This window comes from Ursus maritimus, unplaced genomic scaffold (genome assembly GCF_017311325.1).
Source record: "Ursus maritimus isolate PB19 unplaced genomic scaffold, ASM1731132v1 scaffold_3, whole genome shotgun sequence".
Classification (NCBI taxonomy): domain Eukaryota; kingdom Metazoa; phylum Chordata; class Mammalia; order Carnivora; family Ursidae; genus Ursus; species Ursus maritimus.
Window position 1 is genome coordinate 50,974,129 of NW_024425563.1, and position 21,611 is coordinate 50,995,739.

Genomic DNA, 21,611 nt, shown 5'->3' on the forward strand with positions numbered 1-21,611 from the left:
AGGACTTTTCAAAGGCTTCCTTCATCTTTAACTTCACTTGGAAGTTAACTGCTTTGAAAGGTCGATAACGGGGAGCCTGGGTGGCTCCGTCAGTGAAGTGTCTGCCTTTGGCCCAGGTCATGATCTTAGGGTTCTGCAGTCGAGCCCCATGTTGGGCTCCCTGCTCAGCGGGTAGTCTGCTTCTCCCTCTCCTTCCGCCCGCCTCCCACTCTCTCTCAAATATATATATATATATTATATATATATAATTTTGTTTAAAGGTCAGTAGAGACATGTTTTCCATTTTGAGTGTGCTTTTTAAATAGTTCAAGATAGTTTTGCTCAAGGTCTACTGTGTATGTGCGTGTGCAACCATTAAACAGCTTTTATTCGTTCGTAAAGAGGTAGACTGTTACTAAAGAAACCCGACTTTTGTATTTGCTTTTTAAGAATAGCATTTTTTCTTCAGGTTTCAAAAATGGGAGACCAGTGATAGTATAAAAATGCAGAATAGCAGATACTTTACAGAGTAATTTTTATAGAAAGTAGTTCACAATTCTGTTGCATAATCCGTGGTAATCGGAGGTAGACAGTCATGTGAAATTTAGCAACATTCTAGGATCTTCCGTCACGGATTTGTTTAAAATCTCTCCCTTACTGTTTGACTCTTCTAGAATACATGCTTTGAGTGGTACCTCCAGTACCAGTTTAGGAAAACGTCCAGCTGGAATTGGTGTTGGGCATTCCATTATAACACTGTCTAGACTCCATGTAGAGTAAAATGCTTCTGGAATTATACAGAGAGCACAGATTGCTGAGATTGTTCATATTTTATCCCTTTATAAAGGAGAATTCCCTTGGCCTGTCCTTAACCACCAGACTGTGTTAGGTGTTCTTCACTTTTGGCCTCTTCTTGCAGTGTTTCTGCCTTTATGATCAGCGACATTTGCACCTTCCCCTGCAACTCACCTGCTGCTGCAAACATGTTTGGTCCTTGAAGCCATATAACAAAGCCCATGAATCTATGGATAGGCATCAAAATTTCAGTGCCACCTCAGTGTGAATAGATTTCATCATGCATTATCTGGAGCTTTCCAGCACAGCTAATGGGGCTGTGAAGTAGCTGACTTGTGTGTAGCTTGATGCTTAAAGGGGCGGCAGGAAGGATCCCTGGGGTGAGAGCCCAGGTCCAGCCCAGCTCTGCCTGCGCTTTGTATCGCCATAGGTCACTCTCCTCTTCCCTCTGCGTTTGTTTTCTCACCTGTGCAATGAAGAAAATGAACTAGATGAATTACCGCTAAGGAGTCTTCTCTCGAGTCAGGCATTTCTAGTCTTTACAGAATTCAGTAATTTAAAAAGTTTAAGAGGAGGGTAAAAGTGAGCCTAAAATAGGAATTGGAGAGTATATGGACTTAACATCTAATATGGCTGCTAGTTTCTTTATTATAAATAGATGCATTTGTCATATTACTGAGTTTAGGGCAGATGTATCCCTGATGCTTTTGTGTAAAACAGCATTGATTAAAAGTGACAAGGAGCTGATTATTTAACTCTGTGCTAAAGAAGTTCTTACGTAACCTGCACCTCTGCTACCTGCCCTAACCCAGCTTTCTCTTTGGGCATGCCCCTTAGTTTGTTCCTCACTTTCCCAATTTGTAAACTGAGGTGTCATTTAAATTCTTTTCTCTCTACTGGTTACATATCACGATCAGTAGAGCTTCTCACATTACGACTGGTAGCATTACCGAACATTCGGTCCTTTATACTTATGTGGCTGTTTCAGTGCAGAAATTCCTAAAGTGAATTGTTAGGTAGCTATTTTTAAGATACATGAATACTAGGAATATTATCTAGATTTCATCGGGTTTGTAATTTAGTGATACCGTTCTGTGTAATGGGTTCTTGTGTTCTAAGATAAATTAGGATTAAGAGAAGTGAGAGTATGTTTAAAACAGTATTTCCAAAGGACTTTTATGATTTTAAATGTCTGAGTGACTTAAGCAAGTAGAGATTTTGTTTCATTTTAAGAATGGGAGAAGAGGGTCAGTGATCTTTAATAAAAGCGAATCAAAAGTAAATGTAAGGAAGATCCCACTGGAATAGGTGGTCTTTGCTTTTCCTGAGATTTTAAAGCAGAATCAGCGAGGTGTAGAAGCAGCCAGTGAGATCAGAAGGTGGAGAAGCTGCCAGTAGTAATGGTAGAAACACTGCAAAGGGGAAGGAGCTCGGAACCCCTCAAGGCCTGGTGGTTTCATGGGCAGGAAAAGGAAATTCTCTTAATGAAGGGATAAATTGTGGACAGTCTTGTCAATCCAGGTCACTTGCAGAATTCAAGTGGGCATTTTATTCTACATGTCTGTAGGCAGTGGTACAATAGAATCCCCAACTTCACACGTGGCCATTTCTCTAAATTGGTGTGGGAGGTACCGAAACACTATGTGCTAAGAAAGAAGACAAATCTACCATCTGTCTAGTTGGAATAGTTGATAAATTATGCTTATATTGCATGTGTTTGCTGCAGGTGAGTGTGTTCTTGCAATTTTTCTGTAGATTTAAACCTACTAACTTTATCTCTGCATATTAGTCTTAGACCTCAAAGAATGTGTCAGGAATTATCCGGAGAACTATTCCTGTAATCTACCCCTTTTCTCTAGCGTGGAAGACATCTTTTTGTGGATTTCAAAAATATGTGCTCGCAATTGCCTTTCTTCTTAGAAATACATAGGTATATAATCCTGTCTTGGAAATTTGGTATATATTTTTACAGATGTTGTGATTAAAGGTAATTATTAATGGGAGCATTGTACTAGTTTTAACTTCATGTCCTCAAGGAATTCACCTTGATGTTAACCACAGTATCATCATCACTCTTAAGAAGTTTGGCACAGGGGTGTGGGGGTGGCTCCGTCAGTTAAGCGTCTGTCAGCTCAGATTGTGATTCCAGGGTCCTGGGATCCAGTTCCCTGCTCAGCGGGGAGCCTGCTGCTCCCTCTCCCTCTGTGGCCACTCCCCCGCTTGTGTGCATGCACTCACTCTCTCTCTCTCTCTCTCTCTCTCTATCAAATAAAATCTTAAAAAAAAAAAAAAAAACAGGCGCCTGGGTGGCTCAGTCGTTAAGCATCTGCCTTCGGCTCAGGGTGTGATCCCAGGGTCCTGGGATCAAGCCCCGCATCAGGCTCTTCTGCTACGAGCCTGCTTCTTCCTCTCCCACTCCCCCTGCTTGTGTTCCCTCTCTTCGCTGGCTGTCTCTATCTCTGTCGAATAAAAATCTTTAAAAAAAAAAAAAAAACTTGGCACAATATTATTTGATATGCAGTCTGTACTTAAATTTCATAGTTACCTTAATAATGTTCTATTACATAGCTGTGTTTTTAGTAAAGAATCCAATTAAGGGTTATCCATTGCCGTTAGTTGTCATGTCTCTCTAGTCCCCTCTTTCTCTTTTCAGCAGGCGTTCATCCCATGTGGTGTCACCTACTGCCTACCCTCCCCCTCTTGTTTTCTTATTTATGGCATTGCAAATCCAGGCTAGTGGTTAGAATGTCGCCTGTGGGTTTGACTGACTGCTTGTACATGATAAGGCTCAGGATTGTACCTTTTTTGAGGGCAGGAATATCTTCTCTGTGTCCCATTGGGAAGCAGATAATGTCATGTGTTTCATTGTTGGTCATGTTGTTTGATCATAAAATTAAGGTAGTATCTGTGCGATCTCTGCATTGTAAAGGCACCTTTCCCGTCTATGATTAAGATTTAATCAGCAGCCCTTTGAGAATACATGTCTTGCTCCCCAGCAGTCTTTCCCCCAGCGGGTTTACTCTCCATTGCTGATGGTCGCCCAGTCATATATTACTATTTTTATGTCTGCCATCTTTTACATTTGTTAGTTGGCAATGTTCTGTAAAGAATAGCTTTCTCTACTTTCTGCTTTACGAGGAAAAATGTTTTTTTGTCCTTTACGTTAGAATTACCCCAGACCTTCTGTGTCAGAGTCTACCCCCCAGGGCAGGAATGGGGGCCGAGGCTCAGGTATTACTACTTCGGAAAGCTCTCTGGCTGACTCCAGTATGGACGTGGGCAAGGTTAACAACAGCTGCTCTGTTTCTTAAGTGCATAAGAACCTGTGCCTCTCCTTGGACGTACATGAACCAGAATCTCAGTGGGAGCAGATGGAAGCTCAGAAATCTGTGATTTCGTAAAGGTCATCAGAAGTTTTTCATTACCCATTCATTGTCAAACTACTGTTCTGCAAGGAATGTTTACTATTCTGTGTCAAGGGTAATTCACAGTAGACGATATTTGGGATAAGCGTAAATACATACCACTCAGGTATGTCACTCTTTCTAACTTGTTTGGTGCTTTATTTTAAAGTGTGGGTAAGGGGCGCCTGGGTGGTTCGGTTAAATGTTCAGTTCTTGATTTGGGCTCAGATCGTCATCTCAGGGGCATGAGATCAAGCTCTGCATCGTGCTCCATTCTGAGCATGGAACCTGCGTAAGATTCTTTCCCTCGGGCGCCCCCACCCCGCTTGTTCTCTCTCTCTCTCTCTCTCTCTTTAAAAACAAACAAACAAAAAAAAGTCGTCAAAAACTTGCCCCCTTTTCTTTGGATCACCTGTTATTACAATCCACAAATATCAGTTCAAAAGTATCTATGGGATGCTGCCATATGTCTGTTTTCCTGCCTTTAAATATATTTTGGCATGCTGTGTATATCAGGATTAGCTATGGCTATGTGTTACAAGAGAAAAAAAATGTTTTAAATGAGTTTTCCTTCTTCCTCAGAAGAGGCGAAGGGTAGACTATCCAAGGCTGGGAGTGGTTGTGCTGCATCATCTAGGACAGGTGCTCTTGGCTTAGTTATCATGCTGCCTCCTGGACCAGGGTGACTGCTCAAGCTCCAGCCATTGAGTCTGAGTCCAGCCAGCAAGGATGAAGGTTTAAAATCAACAGCCACCTCATATAAGGACACTGCCTGACAATAGCTATTTACACTTCTACGGGTTGCTCTTGTTACCAGAACATAACATCAGTTACATCTACCTGTGAGAGAAGCTGGGAGACCGTGTCTATAACTGAAGAGATGAATAAATCTGCCTACTGGATTTAGTACTAGTCCCTATAAAGGGAATTGCACAGAGCCTGGGAGGGTGCAGGTGAGCTTTTAAGTTCTCTCAAAAACAAAACCAAACAAAAACCACACACACACACACACACACACATACACACACAAAACCCAGGATAATCTAAATTGATTCTGGAGGAGAAAATTCGATCTTTCAGATTCCACTCCTACAGATTATTTTCACATCGAAACAAAGGGAAAACACCATTTTCAGAGAACTGTGTTGTGTTTCTGGATACCAGTTAGAGTGAACTATGCTTCCAAATAACTGTGAGGTAATTTCCTAATTTACTGTTTCAAGGGAGCAATTCTTTCACAAGGTCTGTTTCAGTATAGAACTTCTTTGTGGGGAAGTACTCAGTTGGAATAGCTTTGCCGTCGCTGTATATTATTAGACTCGGTTCGTTGTCTAAACACAGCTCACTGATACTATGAAGTGTACCTAATGGTCACCACTTTTTGAAACACAAACTTGTTTTTAAAGGCAATAATTAAATTTACCAAAGCTTTATCAGTTTCTTTTTTCTTACCTTTTTTCACATTCCCTTTTTTCCCCTTTGGCTTCACTGTTCTTCTTGCTGAAGAACCTAGTATTGTGGGGCTGTGAGGGTCTGTGATGACATGTATTTGAAAACTGGGTTAGCGGAGGAAAGGTTGGCAGGTGCGGGCTCGCGGCCTGGCGTCTGCAGCTGCGGATGCGAAGCTTGCCGGCCCTTAGGAGCTCTCACGGGTAGTCTGTGGCTTACTGAGGGTGACCCTTTAATCCTCGATGCCCTGTAGGTTAGCAGTGAATCTCTTCCACTTGAAGTGTGTATTGCCTGGTAAGAAGTCGGTTTTGATGACTCAATGTTTCAAAGATTCTGCCTCTTTTTATGTATTGCTTCCTCTTTCTTTTGGAGTTGTTTCATTTTTCTACTCATGTTTTCTCAGTGCTGCTTTGTAACATGAAAGGAGAATTGATGCACCTTGACTTTGGATAAATCCCTTACTTCTGTTCCATTCCAGAACTTTGTTCACCCTCCCACCTCCCCCGACCCCCAACGATGTATTCTAACTGGAACCTGCCAGGTGGATTTTTTTCTAATAGAGCCAGAGTCGGTTCTTCCAATGGACAAAAAGTCTCTAGTTCCTGCCTAGCAGCTGGCTTATGCAGTACTTAATTGGCAAACTTTGAGTTTAGAAATGACAAGAAATGCTCCTTTCAAAAACGCTCGAACAGTAGGGAAGAGGCAATTGGCAGCTCCTGAACAGAGCAGGAGCTGAACTTGGCAGCGCACAGAACAGCATCCATAGCTGAGTGTTACTTCCTGGCGTTTGGGTTGGCAGAAGTTAGCTCAAGTGCTGTTGTCTTCATAATTTTGATAGCGTCTTTGGAATCTTCCCAGAAGTCTCCAGAACAATAATGTGATCCTAAAATTGCTAACTTTCTGTTTATTGAAAAGGCAAGAAAGATGAACATTTTCGTAGGTTTTTAGCTAGTTCAGGGTGCTCTTTGAGAAACAATATTTTAGGAGTTGAAAGGGATTTTTGAGTCCGTTCTCTTAGCCTTACTTCTTAGGATTTCTTATTGTAGGTACAGCTCTTTTGTCAGTAAAAAAAAATTCAAAGTCAATAACTTACCGTCTACATTTACAACCTCTAGGAGGCCTTGGTTACTCAGCTATGGGGAGAAACTTTCTGTGCCCTTTTTTTTTTTTTTTTTAAAGACTTCAATATTCTGTTCAGGTCATGGAGTTGAGTAAACTTAATTTCAGTTCCAGACCCAAATCCATTAAAACAAAACAAACAAAACTAAACAAAACAAAAACCCCAGGAGTATCTGTTGTACAAACCGAAAGGAAACACTGGCGTCCTTCCAGTTCCTGAAGCCTGGTCTCGTTGGCTGGCGGGCACGTCTCCGTGCCTTTGCGATGCCTTAGATTCTGTTCCCCACAAAGTAGATACACTTAACCTTACTGTTTGCTCATTCTTGTATCTCCTCGTGATAGACGGTGAGGAATTACTCACTGGCAGACTTCCCCAGTTATGCAAACTTTCAGTGGAGCAGCTTTGTTCTCATGTTATTTCAAGCTCTAACATAGAGTCTGCCAAGAAGTCCAAAGGAAGTTTTGCCGATAGGCATCTGGCAGAAATCGTAGGGAAGCAGCTTGGGTCATGTGACTACCCTTCACCTCTGAAGGTTTAGGAAGAGGGGTTCAGGATAATGCAGCTGGACCTGAACTTAAATGCAAAGCTTGATCTCAGAGACTTAAAGTCACAGGTGCAAGAGGCTTATCCCAACCCATTGTTCTGGCTTCATCATTTTGTGAGAGTTGTCTACATATCCACGTCGTGGAAACAAAGCTTGGGATTGCAGAACTCTCCACGACAGTAATTTGCTCCACAGACCAGTTTAGCCATTGTCAGAGAGACAGGATAGTTCTGGGAGGTGCCGTATATTCCCAGAGGAAAAGCTCCTGTAAAGGTAGCTTGTGGTCAGGGAGGTGCTGGGTGGACATGCATGGACTTGGCGTGAAGGGCATTGGGTGATGTTCAAAAACGTCTCCCCAGGCCTCAGACATCTGACGAGTGAGGCGCCGTCACCGGGAGCGCGTCCCTGCCCATCGGGGTGGGGCACCACCTGCCTCCTGGTGTGTCTAGGCTGCTTTCTGACACTGCTTTTTCTGTTCGACAGCCTCTCTTGTTCCTGTTCATCCCAGCACAGCACATTTTTCTGTCTCTATACGGAGTCTTTATGTCTTCACCCCTTCCGAAGTTCTGTTAAAATTTGGTCCTTCCGGCCCTTCTCTACTGACCACGACTCCTCTTCCAAAGCCTCACACAACTTTTAAGTTTGCTCTTAGTCTTCGTATGGGACGTGTTCACTCCTACTCGATCCCCACCCCCAAAAAGAAACGAAAAAAAGCGCTGGTGGCCTTTCATCACCATGTCAGAAAGATTATTTGGCTTTTGTTCAGCTTTCGTGGCGACAACATAGGTTTGAGCTCTTCTCCTAGCAGAGCTGTCCTCAGTATCTTCTAGGCCAGGACACATGCCCACACTGTGCTTTCGAGGCTCTGCGGCTTTCGCTCCAAGGATTCCTGTTAACATTGCTCCTCTGAAGACAGAAGTTGCTCTCTGGGATCCGTCCCGGGAAAAGTGTTTTTTACGAAGCAAATGGATAGATTTTCTCTTCCAGGCGTACTCAATTATGCAGCTGATTTTCTTTTCTTAAATTAGCTGCTAGGAAGCTTAGAGCCAAATGTATACAAGAGCAGCATTCCTGGCTTCATCTTTTATATTCAGGTCCCTGTGCTCTTATTTCTTCGCCTCCTTTGTTTTACTTCTAGATTATGTGTATTTTCTAAGCAGCCTAAAATCTTTCTGGAACAAGGCCCAGAAAACAAATAATTACACAGTCGTGGCAAAATACAATGGGGCAGATCTGGGCAAGTTACACATCGGCTTTAGTCTGATCATTAAAAAGGCCTTAACACTGTCAGGCCAAAAACAAAAGTATGTTATTCAGAAGAACATGGTATAGATGTTCTCAGTGAGATAAAATACTTAGATTCTATCTTTACTTAAAAAAAAATTAGTTAAGATTATCAGTTTTACCATAAGGACTAGAATGACAGATTAATATTAAGCATAATTTATGGTCAGTGTCCATGTGAATTCAGTTACTAAAATAAGAAAGGCCTTAAAGTGTCCCCTGGAATAAATGGTACGTGGTCATTGTGGGACACACTGACAGGCTGTGAGGTGTGTGCTCTGCACACAGAGGCCCTATTCTTAGGACTGGGAAGTACTAAAGAAGGAACTAACGTTATTCGTTCAGGGTTCTTCACTGATGATAGCAACAGAAGTGCCTTGGCCAAGCTATGCAGGACAGGCCCCTGTCACAGATCTGCACAGTTCAGAGTTGAGTGGGAAGGCAAACCCTCTTCTGGGGTATTTGTTCCAAGAGTGCTTACACGGAGCTACCAGGGAGGCTTCACATGGCTGACCGCTGGCTTAGTCCTGCAGTGCGGTAGGACGTCCTGGGAAACACCAGGAGTACCAGTCTTGAAGAAAGTAGTACAGCTATTTATACGTATGCCAAAGAAACAGAATCCGATGATTTTCCTCAGTAATATTTCCTGGAGTTGAATTTGAGGTTAACTCTTAAGAGGAAATAGGAGGTACTTGTGGGTTAGAGGTCAACGAAGACTTTGAAATAAGAGCACAGTTCAGAGGATTTTTATCTGTAGGAAACTCACACGGGGTCTTGAATCGTAAGTTGCTTTCTGTTTCGTAAGTGCGAAAGGCGTGGTTCAAAATAAAATGATTTCCACCTTTAATATAATCGTTGACCATAAAATAAATGTATTAGTATGAGAATTTGGAAATATCTGTCGATTTTAAATGTTAATGCTCCGATCCAGCATTTCTATTACATAAAATCTTAGAAGTATTAGTATAGGGGCACAAGATTGATGTTGAGAGATTTGATTGCCGTGTTATAGAAATTAGTGAAAAAATGTGGAAACCAAACTTTCTGCAGATCTTGAAAACAGCACCTTCAGATTCAACAAAATAACTGTCAGGTAAACGTGGAATAGTGGATTTTTTTCTTGGCAAGTTTTCTGTGATGTGGTTATTTTATTCTCACAGTGGAAACAGACGTTGAGACTCTAAGTTATAAAGTATCTTAAACACACATAAGATGGGTGTGTGCAGGTGAGACAACAGATCTGTTGCTGTCGGATCCTTGTTCTGTTGGAGCATCGTGTGTGTGTGTGTGATTCAATTAAACTATTAAAAGTTTTTGTAAATTTTTTTGCAGTATAGTTGACATAGAACATTGGTTTCAGGGGTATGACATAATGATTCGATATTTGTATATATTGCAAAATGATGACCACAATAAGTCAACATCCATGACCATAGTGATTTTTTCCCTTGTGACAAGAACTTTTAGGATCTCTCTTAGCAACCTTCGAATACGCAGTATAGTATTAACTATAGTCATCAAGCTGCACGTTACATTCCCGTGACTATATATTATATAGCTGGAAATTTGTGCCTTTTGACCCCCTTTACATTATTCTTAATCTTTAGTTATCCCTTTTCTTCAAAATAAGGAATTTTTTAAAAAGTAGGCTCCACACCTATGTGGGACTTGAACTCACAACCGTGAGTTGGATGCTCCCTGACTGAGCCATCCAGGTGCCCCCCAAATAAAGAATTTTTTTTTTTTTTAAAGATTTTATTTATTTATTCGACAGAGATAGAGACAGCCAGCGAGAGAGGGAACACAAGCAGGGGGAGTGGGAGAGGAAGAAGCAGGCTCATAGCGGAGGAGCCCGATGTGGGGCTCGATCCCATAATGCCGGGATCACGCCCTGAGCCGAAGGCAGACGCTTAACCGCTGTGCCACCCAGGCGCCCCCCAAATAAAGAATTTTTAATGGACTGTCTCTGATGCCATTTTTTGCACATCGATGATCAAAGGCTTGAGCTTTTGCCAATGACACGTGGGAAATTTCTTTTGGCTCAGAAAGTCATACCAAGGTAGAGAGAAGAGCGATACCCCCAGGGAAGGCAGCACCTCCTCAGCTGAGATTTCCATTGGGCTCTTACATAGGTCTTTTTGTTTTGAGAGCGAGCGAGAGAGCGCGAGCTCCAGTGGGGTAAGGGGAGAGGAAGAGGGACAAGCAGACCCCTTGCTGAGCAGAGAACCCCATGTGGGGCTCGATCCCGAGACCCTGAGATCATGACCCAGGCTGAAGTCACTCGCTTAACTGACTGAGCCACCCAGGCGCCCCGGGCTGTTCTTAATCACTTCTGCAGCTCTGTGGTGTAAGCACATCCGGGCCTGTGGGAAGCGGGCTGCGTCTTTTTTTTTTTTTTTTTTTTTTTTTTTAATGGCTTAAGCGATCGGTCCAGGGTTGAATGCGGCCGCAGCACCAGTCGGTATATGACCATGTACAAGTCACTTAATCTCTTTCACTCAGTTTTCTCATTTTTAAAATGGAAATGTCGTTAGTTTCTATTAGTCGTATGGGTTGTGAGGTGTACATGAGGTGATGGGCCTCACAGAGAGGACTCACAAACTCTGACCACACAGGAATCCCGTATGCTGCTGCTCCCTGCTCGTAGTTACCTTCTTCTGGAACCGGAATTTTGACCTCAGCATGCTTTTTACCCATCTCCCACCACGCTAAACACAAAGGTAGCACTCACATGTTCCATGCACGTCTTCACTGGGATTCCACCATTCTGTGTGGACGGAGTGGAAAACTTACTGTATAACTTGTTAATTATCAATTTTGAATGTTCGGAACCTTTGACTAAAGCAGTTTTACTTCGAAGAATTTATGTAGTAGAGGTATTTGTACAAGGGCACAATTTTTTGTACAAAGATTTGATTGTAGCATTACATGAATTAGTTGAAAATTGGTAACTACACACACACACACAAACGCACACACGTGCGTGGAGATGAGACCGCGGTGGTGAGTCTAGCTGCAGGAATACCCTTTTTAGGGGGATGAGGCAGGGGCATATAAATGACATTGGAAAGAGATCCAAGCTGTATCGTTACGCTTAAAAAAAAAACCAAATTAGAACATGTTTTTGGTAGCATGTTCCCATTTATTTCCTATTTTGGTTTATTAAATCCATTTCCCCCCATGAAACAGGTCTGTCTGTCCTTACCTAGTTTCCCATGTCGTCTTTTCCACTGGGTATGGTCATTCTTCCTGAGCATTTTGCCTGGAAGAATTAAACTTATTCGGGTTTGGTGCTTTATTTAGGTAATGAGTTGATTATAGAGGTAACGGTTGTTTGGGTCAACATAAATTTTTCTGATTGATTTTTGGTAACTCCTACTAGACAAATTTTTGACATTTTCAGATTTATTGACATTATTGTACCTTTTTATCTTACCTAATATTTCCCTTTTCTCATTTCAGTTTATAACTGATACATAGACAAAAGGTTTTCCTTTAAAGAACCAGCCTGGCCTTTTTTGTTATTTCCAGAGTGTTTCTGTACTAATTTAGTTTTTAGAAAATCTTTGCTTCAGGGGCGCCTGGGTGGCACAGCGGTTAAGCGTCTGCCTTTGGCTCAGGGCGTGATCCCGGTGTTGTGGGATCGAGTCCCACATCAGGCTCCCCTGCTATGAGCCTGCTTCTTCCTCTCCCACTCCCCCTGCTTGTGTTCCCTCTCTTACTGTCTCTATCTCTGTCAAATAAATAAATAAAATCTTAAAAAAAAAAAAATCTTTGCTTCAGAGGAAGGAAACTATAAAGACTATGAAAAAAAATTCCTACTAAATAGAGTCATCTGTGTCCTGTGGTGGAATGGCCTTCGGTAAGTGCGTGTCGAGGGACAGGTGGAATGGCTGATTCGTGTGTACGGGGCTTTCTGCTGTTGCAGCAGCTCCCCGTGGACCTGTGGTTCCAGGCGCTCCACGCTCTCTGCTTGCACAATGCGCTCAACAGGGAGGAGAGGGAGCGGATGGTGCCCCTGCCCATTTGTGTGTTGTAGGAGTGCGGTCATTCGGTGGACCGGTGTGAAGTGGCACAGAATTTATCTCCTCGTGCAGTAAGAATGAATGAGCCCGGTACTGCTGTTTCCTTTGACTGAGATTTCCAGAAACTGCTTAACATGATCATATTCTAGAGATTTTCCCAGTTCCTGGGTTGCTTGAAAGCAAAACTGTTGACATGTTTGAGACTTAACGAATTTAGAGTTTAGTAAATGAGAAATCAGACTAAAGCTGTTTCATGGCTCTGTGTGAACATATTACAGTACTTGAGGGACCAACTTGAGTACTTGGAAACGGAATTTATTGTATCCTCCATAACAAGAATGTAAGAAGGCTCAAGAGAGAATTCTGTGAAGTGTTTCTTACCAAGTAGTTAATGTGTACATTTTTTTTTTTTTTTTAGATTTTATTTATTTATTTGACAGAGACAGCCAGCGAGAGAGAGAACACAAGCAGGGGGAGTGGGAGAGGAAGAAGCAGGCTCCCAGCAGAGGAGCCTGATGTGGGGCTCGATCCCAGGACTCCGGGATCACGCCCTGAGCCGAAGGCAGAGGCTTAACGACTGAGCCACCTGGGCGCCCCTAATGTGTACGTTTCTTACTGCAATAAACATATCTTCTAGTATCTCTATAAATCTTAGTTGGTAGGTGTACTTAAAAAAAAAGGGGGGGGCGCCTGGGTGGCACAGCGGTTAAGGCGTCTGCCTTCGCCTCAGGGCATGATCCCAGCATTATGGGATCGAGCCCCACATCAGGCTCCTCCGCTATGAGCCTGCTTCTTCCTCTCCCACTCCCCCTGCTTGTGTTCCCTCTCTCGCTGGCTGTCTCTATATCTGTCAAATAAATAAATAAAATCTTAAAAAAAAACCCACACAACTGCATATTAAGTTAGTGTGTTCAGTTGTGGTTCATCTTAAAATATTTCTTGGCATGTACGGGAAATCTGTACCTGCCTCTCAATTTTGCTGTGAACCTAAAATTGCTCTAAAAAAGTCTTAGAAAATAAAAAATATTTCTTGGAATGAATTTCTTAGAATTGACTTACCCTTGGAAGCATGTTTTTCTTAATGTTGTTAGAAAGTAAGCAAGTGTTGAGGCGCCTGGGTGGCTCAGTCAGTTAAGCGTCCAACTCTTGGTTTCAGCTCAGGTCTAGATTTCAGGGTTGTCGGTTGGAGCCCCACGCTGGGCTCCACACTAGGCATGGAGTCTACTTAAAAAGTAAGCAAGTATTAACGTATGAACATGTGCACGGCTTCTCCATTTTGGAGCCTGTAGCTCACCAGTAACATCACTGGATCTTGGATTAGCCTTTTTTTTGGCAGGGGTGGGGGAACCCAGTCACTGTGTCCTCTTGAGCGTGTGTCTGTTAGCCCTACAAGAACGACCGTTTGAAGGGAAGATGACTCAGGAAGGACGTAGATGGCTTGAAGTGGGAAGTTGAGAAGTAAAGTACACAGATAAAATGCATTTTTGAAAAATCTTTGAGGAGTTTGTCTTCAAAATGTTACCCATTTGTCCTTGTGTTAAGTGGCAAAGGAAGGGCAGAGATGGAAGGAGTAACGAACTATACGGCAGAATCCTAGGGCACTCTGCCACTTCAGCGCGGCATCTAGTTCTCTTCGAATCCCCTGCTAGGCTTGGGTGTGGTCATGTACGGCACGGTGGTAAGGTCTCACACGGTTCATCATGTGTAATGGGACTCAGTTGTTCTTCCCTTTGAGCACAGTTCATCAGGTATGAAGCAAAACCTGCACGGATAAGGTGTAGACTTGGTGTCCTTGGATGCAGTCATGTTTGTTGATGTGTGGCCCAGAATTTCACTTACTTGTCAAGAATCTAAACTTTATGACTTTGACTTACCTTTTTAATCTGCAAATCAGTGACATCCTAAAGTTGAAGAAAATTTTGTGGAGTAAAAAGACCTTTTAAATTCAGACGCTTTCAGGACGAATGAGATGTTGTTCTCAACTTCAGGTTAACTCTTACCAACGAACTCTTGTCAACTTCCTAATACTCCTGTAGGAGAATGCCCCCATCCCTGTGCCAATGGTAGTAGCCTCATTTTACCGAACACACACGTATGTCCTGTCTTTCCAACAGCAATCGGAAACGGAGACTGTGCATCTGTTTATCCCAGCCCTGTCTGTCGGCGCCATTATCGGCAAGCAGGGGCAGCACATCAAGCAGCTTTCTCGCTTTGCAGGAGCTTCTATTAAGGTACTGTTCTGCCAGCTGTGGTTAGTACTTTAATGACAGTGAGTTACAGGAACAGGAGTCGTCCTGCCACTTTATAATCGAATTGAACGTTGGCAGTCTATACTGGGGCTACATAGGGTGTGACAGATCAACAGCTTCAACGAAGTAAGCGGACGTCTCAGAAAAAAGTGGTACACAGTCTAGTGCGGGAGTGGTAATTGGGCCTGCTAAGTCCCTGGACCTAGGTTTGTTCTAGCTCATCTTCCGCACGCATGGCCTTGGTCCCTCAAGGTCCCAAATGACAGTATTCTGTGCTGTCATGAGTCTGTGGTCCACCCAGTTGGAGGACACTAAGAACCTTCCTCTTACAGAGGTTTCTTATTAGCTGCCATAGGATGTTTTTATCTCCATTTCATTGCTCAGAAACTGCATCACAAGGCCAGACACAGCTGAAAGAGCAACAGGGAAATGTTGAGCTAAGTATTTTATTATTATGGAAAGTGGGATAACAAGTATCAGAGGACAGCGTATGGTATTCACCAACTAGATATCTGTGTGCGCTGAAGATTCTGTATTTTGATATTCTGAGAAACAATAACCTACATAGCTCATTGTGTTTTAAGGTATGCACAAATTGATAATGGCTCGATGCAGTGACAGTTTTCTTCAGGAACACATCAGTTTAGTGGGGTGTTTTTTTTTTGTCGTTAATGTTTTATAAAATTTTTTGTTTGAAGGAATCCAGTACTGGGGTGCCTGGGTGGTTCAGTCAGTTGAGCCTCTGACTCTTGATTTTGACTCTTGATTTCGGCTCAGGTCATGATCTCAGAATCCTGGGATCGAGTCCCATGTAGGGCTCCACGCTCAGTGGGGAGTCTGCCCCTTCCCTCTGCACTGCGTGCTAACTAAATAATAAATGAATCTCTAAATAAAATCTTAAAAAAAAAAAGTACACAGAAAAGTTGCACTCAGATGTTTATAGTATCTTTATTTCCAGCTGACCGCCAATGGGAAGCAGCACATGTTCAGTAATGGGCAAATAAACTGTGGTCCACCTACGCAGAAGATACTAAGAACAAACCATTGATAGATACAAGTTAGTTGGATCTCATGTTACATGCTAAGGGAAAGAAATCAGACCCCAAAGCCCGCATACTCTGTGATCCATTTGTATGTAAAATCTGGAAAAGGCAGAACTATAGGGATAGAGGAAAAAATTGAGTGGTTGCTAGGAATTGGAGGTGGGAGGGAGGCCTGAATACAGAGAGATAGCGGAAAGAATTGTGGAGAGTGAACTATTTTTATTTTGATTGTGGTGGTGGTTATCTGCCTATGCATTTGTTACCAAAGAATGAATTTTACTGTATGTAAATTAAATAGTTAATAAAAAAGCAAAACACAGAAATAGCCCTCATATGCTCTCTTGTAGCAAAAGATAACAAAATACATGAACAGGAAATGCAGCAAAGATAAACAGGTAAAGGAAAAGTGGTGGTACAAGATTGAGGGGTGAACCAACCTTACTGTCCTTCAAGTTTCCTGACTGAGTTAAAAGTAAGTCTTTGACACGTGCAAAAAGAACCTAGTAGACTGGCTTTGGAAAAACTGCAATGAACATTTATTTCCTGAATGAGAACTGAGTATTTACGTATTCAGTTTTCTCTCTCTCGGGCTTCACAGAGGTTGTATAATGAGGGTAAAATGTTTCCAAGTCTGAAACATACAGAGTCTGAAAGATGTACCACCACTCTTAACACTTTGCTAGAGTTACATATACATACATTTCATGTGTGTACTTAGTAGGCACGTACTTGGTATTAACTATTTGTGTTCACTTGGACATTTAGACCATTCTTACTCTGCACAAACAGTGCAGTGATGGACAGAGTTCCTTTAGCCAAGCTGTTACATACAACTTTATTCTTTAAGGTAAGTCTATAAAAGTAGATTTGGTAAGTCAAAGGGCATGTGTTTTCAGGCTTTTTCAGAGACTATAGCAATTTATACTCTCAAACTCCATGTATGAGTGCCTTTAGACCCAGCCCTCCTTCACCAGTATTGACAAATCTAATCAGAAAGATAAAGAATGCTGTCTTTGTTCCAGGGGTTTCCTGTGAATAATTCTAAGAGCTTAGATTAAAGGGAAGTACTTACTTGTTTTATAGACTCAAAATTAGTGAGTGCCCAGCATGAAGTAGGAATAGTATTAGTGTGGCTCTAGATGACAGAGGGAGGGAGAAGAGAGGACTCCATTAAAAATAAAAACATTTTTTGATTCTAAACGTGGGTGGGAAGGGCTCTTGTAGACTCTATTAGTAACCGACAGGGATCGTAATGGTAGAATTTGGGGTAGTTTTTATCGTATTATTTGCTTCCCATTCTTAATAATAAGAATTTGCTTCTTACACGGCATATGTTTAGCAAATTTTTTTCTTTTGAAACAAATACCAGCTGGGTCCCCAAATCCTATGACTCTGGAAGAATCCTGGTTTCCTCGCCCTTCAATAGCTTCTGCAACATTTCCCCTGGCCCAGGCTTTTTGTGTGATTTCATATATTCTGCAAAAATAGAAAAGCTGTTTACTTTCTTTCTGCCAAATTAATGTTAGTTTATTCCATATGTTACTCTAATGAGCATACTTCAGAGGAATTTACCAATAGTCTTAGATTTGTGAACATAGCAGTTTCTTGCACATACAGACCTGGGGGTTCTGACGCATATGGGCCAAAGACCACACTCTGAGCACCACTGGTGTAGTGATGAGGAACATGGGCAGTGGAGACAGACCACTTCTCCCTCCAGCTGGAGTAGCTGTGTGATCATGGCTGGGCCAGGTAACTCAACTTCTTCAGCCTTCAGTTTCCCCTCTGTAAAGTCCAGCACCACCTCGTTAGAACCTAGTGAGGATTAGTTGAGATTGCATGTGGACGTTTACATCAGGGCTGCGCACAGTGTAAGTGCACAGTTCATGGCAGGAGCCACAGCTAACAAACCCAGGTTAACCACTGCTGCTCTGCAACTTTCTTCCAGAAGGCGTTCGTTGTACACTTAAGTCACGCACAAATGTCAGGCTGGTATGTGTAACGTTTCTATCAGTGGCACCTGAAAGTGTCATCCCGCCTTGATGTGTCTGTTACAGATCGCTCCAGCAGAAGCGCCAGATGCTAAAGTGAGGATGGTGATTATCACCGGGCCGCCGGAGGCTCAGTTCAAGGTATGGGTTCTAGAGTGTGTGCACAGGTAACGAATGAATGGATTTGAAGAATGTTAATGCTTTCTTTTCAGGAACTTCATAACCTGGCTTCTCCCTTAAATATATCTAAAACCCAGTAAAAAGAATCTCCCAATGGAAAATCATAAGAATAAGAACAGAGTAGAAACATACTGAACGTTACATTTCAAAAATAAAGCAGACTTTGTTTCAATTTTGAGAGTTTTGTAACGTTGCTGGGTTTATCTCCCAAAGGAGAATCTGCTCAGTGCCTTGTTACTATGCGAAGGTGAGACCTTTAAGACTGAAATTTACAAACCTGTCTGGTTATTATGCGGTGGAAAACTTGTTCCCCAAGTTTCCCTCTTGTCCTTGAGGCCTTAACCTTGAATTAAAATGCCCCCCTTTCCTCTTACCCTTGAATTAACTCTGAGCCGTGGTCCGTAGTCTGACCACAAATCACTCTAATCCTTCCAATTTTAGAAGTAGAAATGGAACTTTTCTGGCATTTATGCTGGTGTGAACCATTGTTCATACTTACTGGGGTTTGGGAACTTTGCAGCTGGAATGCCCTTCATTGTATACTGAGAGTTGATGAAGAGCAGAGACTGGGCATCCAGGCTGCCAGTTCAAATCCCAGCTCTATCATTTATCTGCTGTGTGACCCTACTCAGCTGTAAAATGAGGATTAGAACATCCACAAGGTTGAAACAAGGTTATAAGGTATAAAGAATATAAAGTGCTTAGAATACTGCTTGCCACATAGGAAGCACCATATACGTAAGCTGGTGTTCAGCAGACTTGGGGTGAATCAGACTCTGCCAAATTCTCAGACACATACTTGCAAGTACATGATTTCTCCCACAGAACTTAGTACAAGTGTACAAGTAACTACTGCATTAGAATGTAACTACTTTATACCAAACCCATGTCTTATTCTACCACCTTTGCAACAGGACAACTCTTGAACCTTATGCCTAAGTTCCCTTAGCTCTAAAATGTGGCTAGTAACAGTGCCTACTTCTCCCCAATTTCCCCTTTGAAAATAACATTCTTAAATCTCTCTTTTCTATGGGACATTTTTCAGTAAAAATCTAAAAGCTTTTTCCACTTCATTTACAGGAAGAATAGGAAACAGAAGGAGGTACTTTGAGATGTGGGTGCAGTTGGCTAGGCTCAAACTCAGGTGAAGAAATTTAGTCTCTCACACCAGCCTTCTGGTCCAGGCCTTTGAAGTCCCAACTCAGAAATGTTGTAAACTGCTCCCTTCCCAAACCTACAGGATCACTTTTAGTATGAAATCTTAAAAGATAAACACAGACATCAGTTACTGTATGTTTCTTCTTGATGCTGAGCGCTTTTTTATAAATGGAACTACTATAATTGTATGCGGGGAAATTCAGTTTATTTCCCTGTATCCTTCAATGCCCATGTGGTATGGTGTAGTCACCTTAAAAGGAATATTTAAGAAAACCAGTAATGCTTAAATATTCTTAAAGTGATCAGAGATCTAAGGAGTGGTAAACCTCCCAACCCATACTTTCTGTGAAGAATTCGAGAACTATGTCCTCTAATACCTAGATCTGTGGCCTGAGACTTTGTGAATGAATGGAATATAGGGTACCAAGATGGATTTTGTTTTTTCTGTAACCCCCTATAATGAGCTTATCGCTTCTGCACCAGTGAAAATGTAAAATGTGTTGGGCACTTGTTTTTATGATTTACCCTGGTAGCTTGTCAGATTAAACCAACTCTGACTTCTTTATCCTTTGGTATATACTAGAGCAAATCAATGGTTGTACATAATAGAAGTTTCCTAAGTATAATGTCTAGTTGTATGCAGTAGGTATCAGTATGTGTTGACTATAAATAGAAGTGTGCATTAACCTGATTTTGTTGCCTTATTATTCAAAGTAGATGGGGCGCCTGGGTGGCGCAGTCGTTAAGTGTCTGCCTTCGGCTCAGGGCGTGGTCCCGGCGTTCTGGGATCGAGCCCCACATCGGTCTCCTCCGCTATGAGCCTGCTTCTTCCTCTCCCACTCCCCCTGCTTGTGTTCCCTCTCTCGCTGGCTGTCTCTGTCAAATAAATAAATAAAATCCTTATTTTAAAAAAAAAAAGTAGAAGCCACTTGGCTAAGATGAAGAAACCTTAAAAAAAAAAAAGTAGAAGCCACTTGGCTAAGATGAAGAAACCTGTTTCAATAGAAAATATCTTTTCAGCAGGTGTGAGCCTGCCACAGCTGGCTCTGTAGGTCTTCCCCGTCTCTTATCCTCAAGGAAAATTGCAATTACTTTCTTAGTGAAAGCAGGAAAGGTTTAACCTTTTAGGATCGGAGGGCAAATGGCCATTTGCCTACAAAGAGGATTTATTTTTAATTAAGCTGAGTACTAATTGCCTTTCATTCTTTTTGTTAAAAGAATAAATCCTGTTCAGCCATTCAGTTGCCTCCTCTGTGGTGCCTGTTACTGTGAACCTTCCTAACTTTGCCTTTTAGGCCATCTGCAACAGTCTGTCACATGCAGGTGTGTCCCTGCCAAGGGCCATTCCAGTGGATTTGGGCCATCTCTGAAGTTAATGGACCTTCTTTCCCTTCAAGAATGACACTGATAGGATATGTTCTCATCTGTAGGCTCAGGGAAGAATTTATGGAAAAATTAAAGAAGAAAACTTTGTTAGTCCTAAAGAAGAGGTGAAACTTGAAGCTCATATCAGAGTGCCATCCTTTGCTGCTGGCAGAGTTATTGGAAAAGGAGGCAAAACGGCAAGTACTTCAGCAAAACCTGTGCAGTGGTATGAAAGGGAAAGCGTTGAAAGGTACTTAGGAGTTCCAAGTCCCTGAATTTGGGCTAATTTATAAAAAGCAGGATCATCTGGGCCAAGGTTTGGAGAAGACTGCCTTGTGTTCTTCCTGAGTGTTGGCGTCAGCCGCTGGTGACAGTAATGCCTCTTTCAGACCGCTCTGTGGGGGAGGACTGTCTCATGTACGAGGGGCGTTTAGCATTTCCGGCTGACATAACTTCAGCTTTTTGTTTTTGCACACTTGATGGAAAGAAAACTTTAAAAAATGTCATCTGCCTTTATAACCTACCTCTGTAACAAAACAAATGGTTACCAGTTTCTCTTTAGCACATGTAACTTCAAAGGTGTTTTCAAAGCTGTTTACAATTTTGAAGTAATTGAGAGCATTCACTTTGGAATCAGACTTTCAGGGATTCAGTCTGGTTCTGCCATTCATTTGTGTAACTGGTCAAATCAATTTTTTTGGGCTCTTAGTTTATCATTTTAAAATGGGCACAGTACTGATAACCTGATAGAATTATAGGTAGATTAGATGGAATTTGTAAAGCCACAGTTTAGTGTTTGGCACATAGTAAGTGCTCAGCAAATGGTAATTTTTTGTTTAAAACCATTTAACACGACCTGTGTTTATCTTGTTCAGGTGAATGAGCTCCAGAATTTGTCAAGTGCAGAAGTAGTTGTCCCTCGTGACCAGACACCTGATGAGAATGACCAAGTGGTTGTGAAAATAACTGGTCACTTCTATGCTTGCCAGGTAAGTGGGCTCTAATGTCATAAGCAAGCTCTTTGG

The 21,611-nt window shown here is 42.1% G+C and overlaps 1 protein-coding gene and 1 long non-coding RNA gene across 3 annotated transcripts in view; one reads left to right on the forward strand and one right to left on the reverse strand.

The window, feature by feature from the left end:
• The window catches only part of IGF2BP3 (insulin like growth factor 2 mRNA binding protein 3), a 148,209-nt gene that overhangs the window by 124,079 nt on the left and 2,519 nt on the right, over window positions 1-21,611 (forward strand). Inside the window, exons 11-14 of the mRNA XM_008686388.2 lie at window positions 14,715-14,831; window positions 17,950-18,024; window positions 20,652-20,783; window positions 21,462-21,575. Of these exons, the coding sequence (XP_008684610.1) occupies window positions 14,715-14,831; window positions 17,950-18,024; window positions 20,652-20,783; window positions 21,462-21,575 (438 nt within the window). The remainder of the gene's footprint in view (window positions 1-14,714; window positions 14,832-17,949; window positions 18,025-20,651; window positions 20,784-21,461; window positions 21,576-21,611) is intronic.
• On the reverse strand, window positions 15,779-20,009 carry LOC103658881. Of its 2 annotated transcripts, none has more exons than XR_005838566.1 (2): window positions 19,909-20,009; window positions 15,779-17,677 (listed from the first exon to the last, which is right to left on the reverse strand). It is a non-coding gene; the product is annotated as an uncharacterized LOC103658881 (long non-coding RNA). The 2 variants fall into 2 exon arrangements; XR_005838565.1 differs by having other exon boundaries at window positions 15,779-17,707.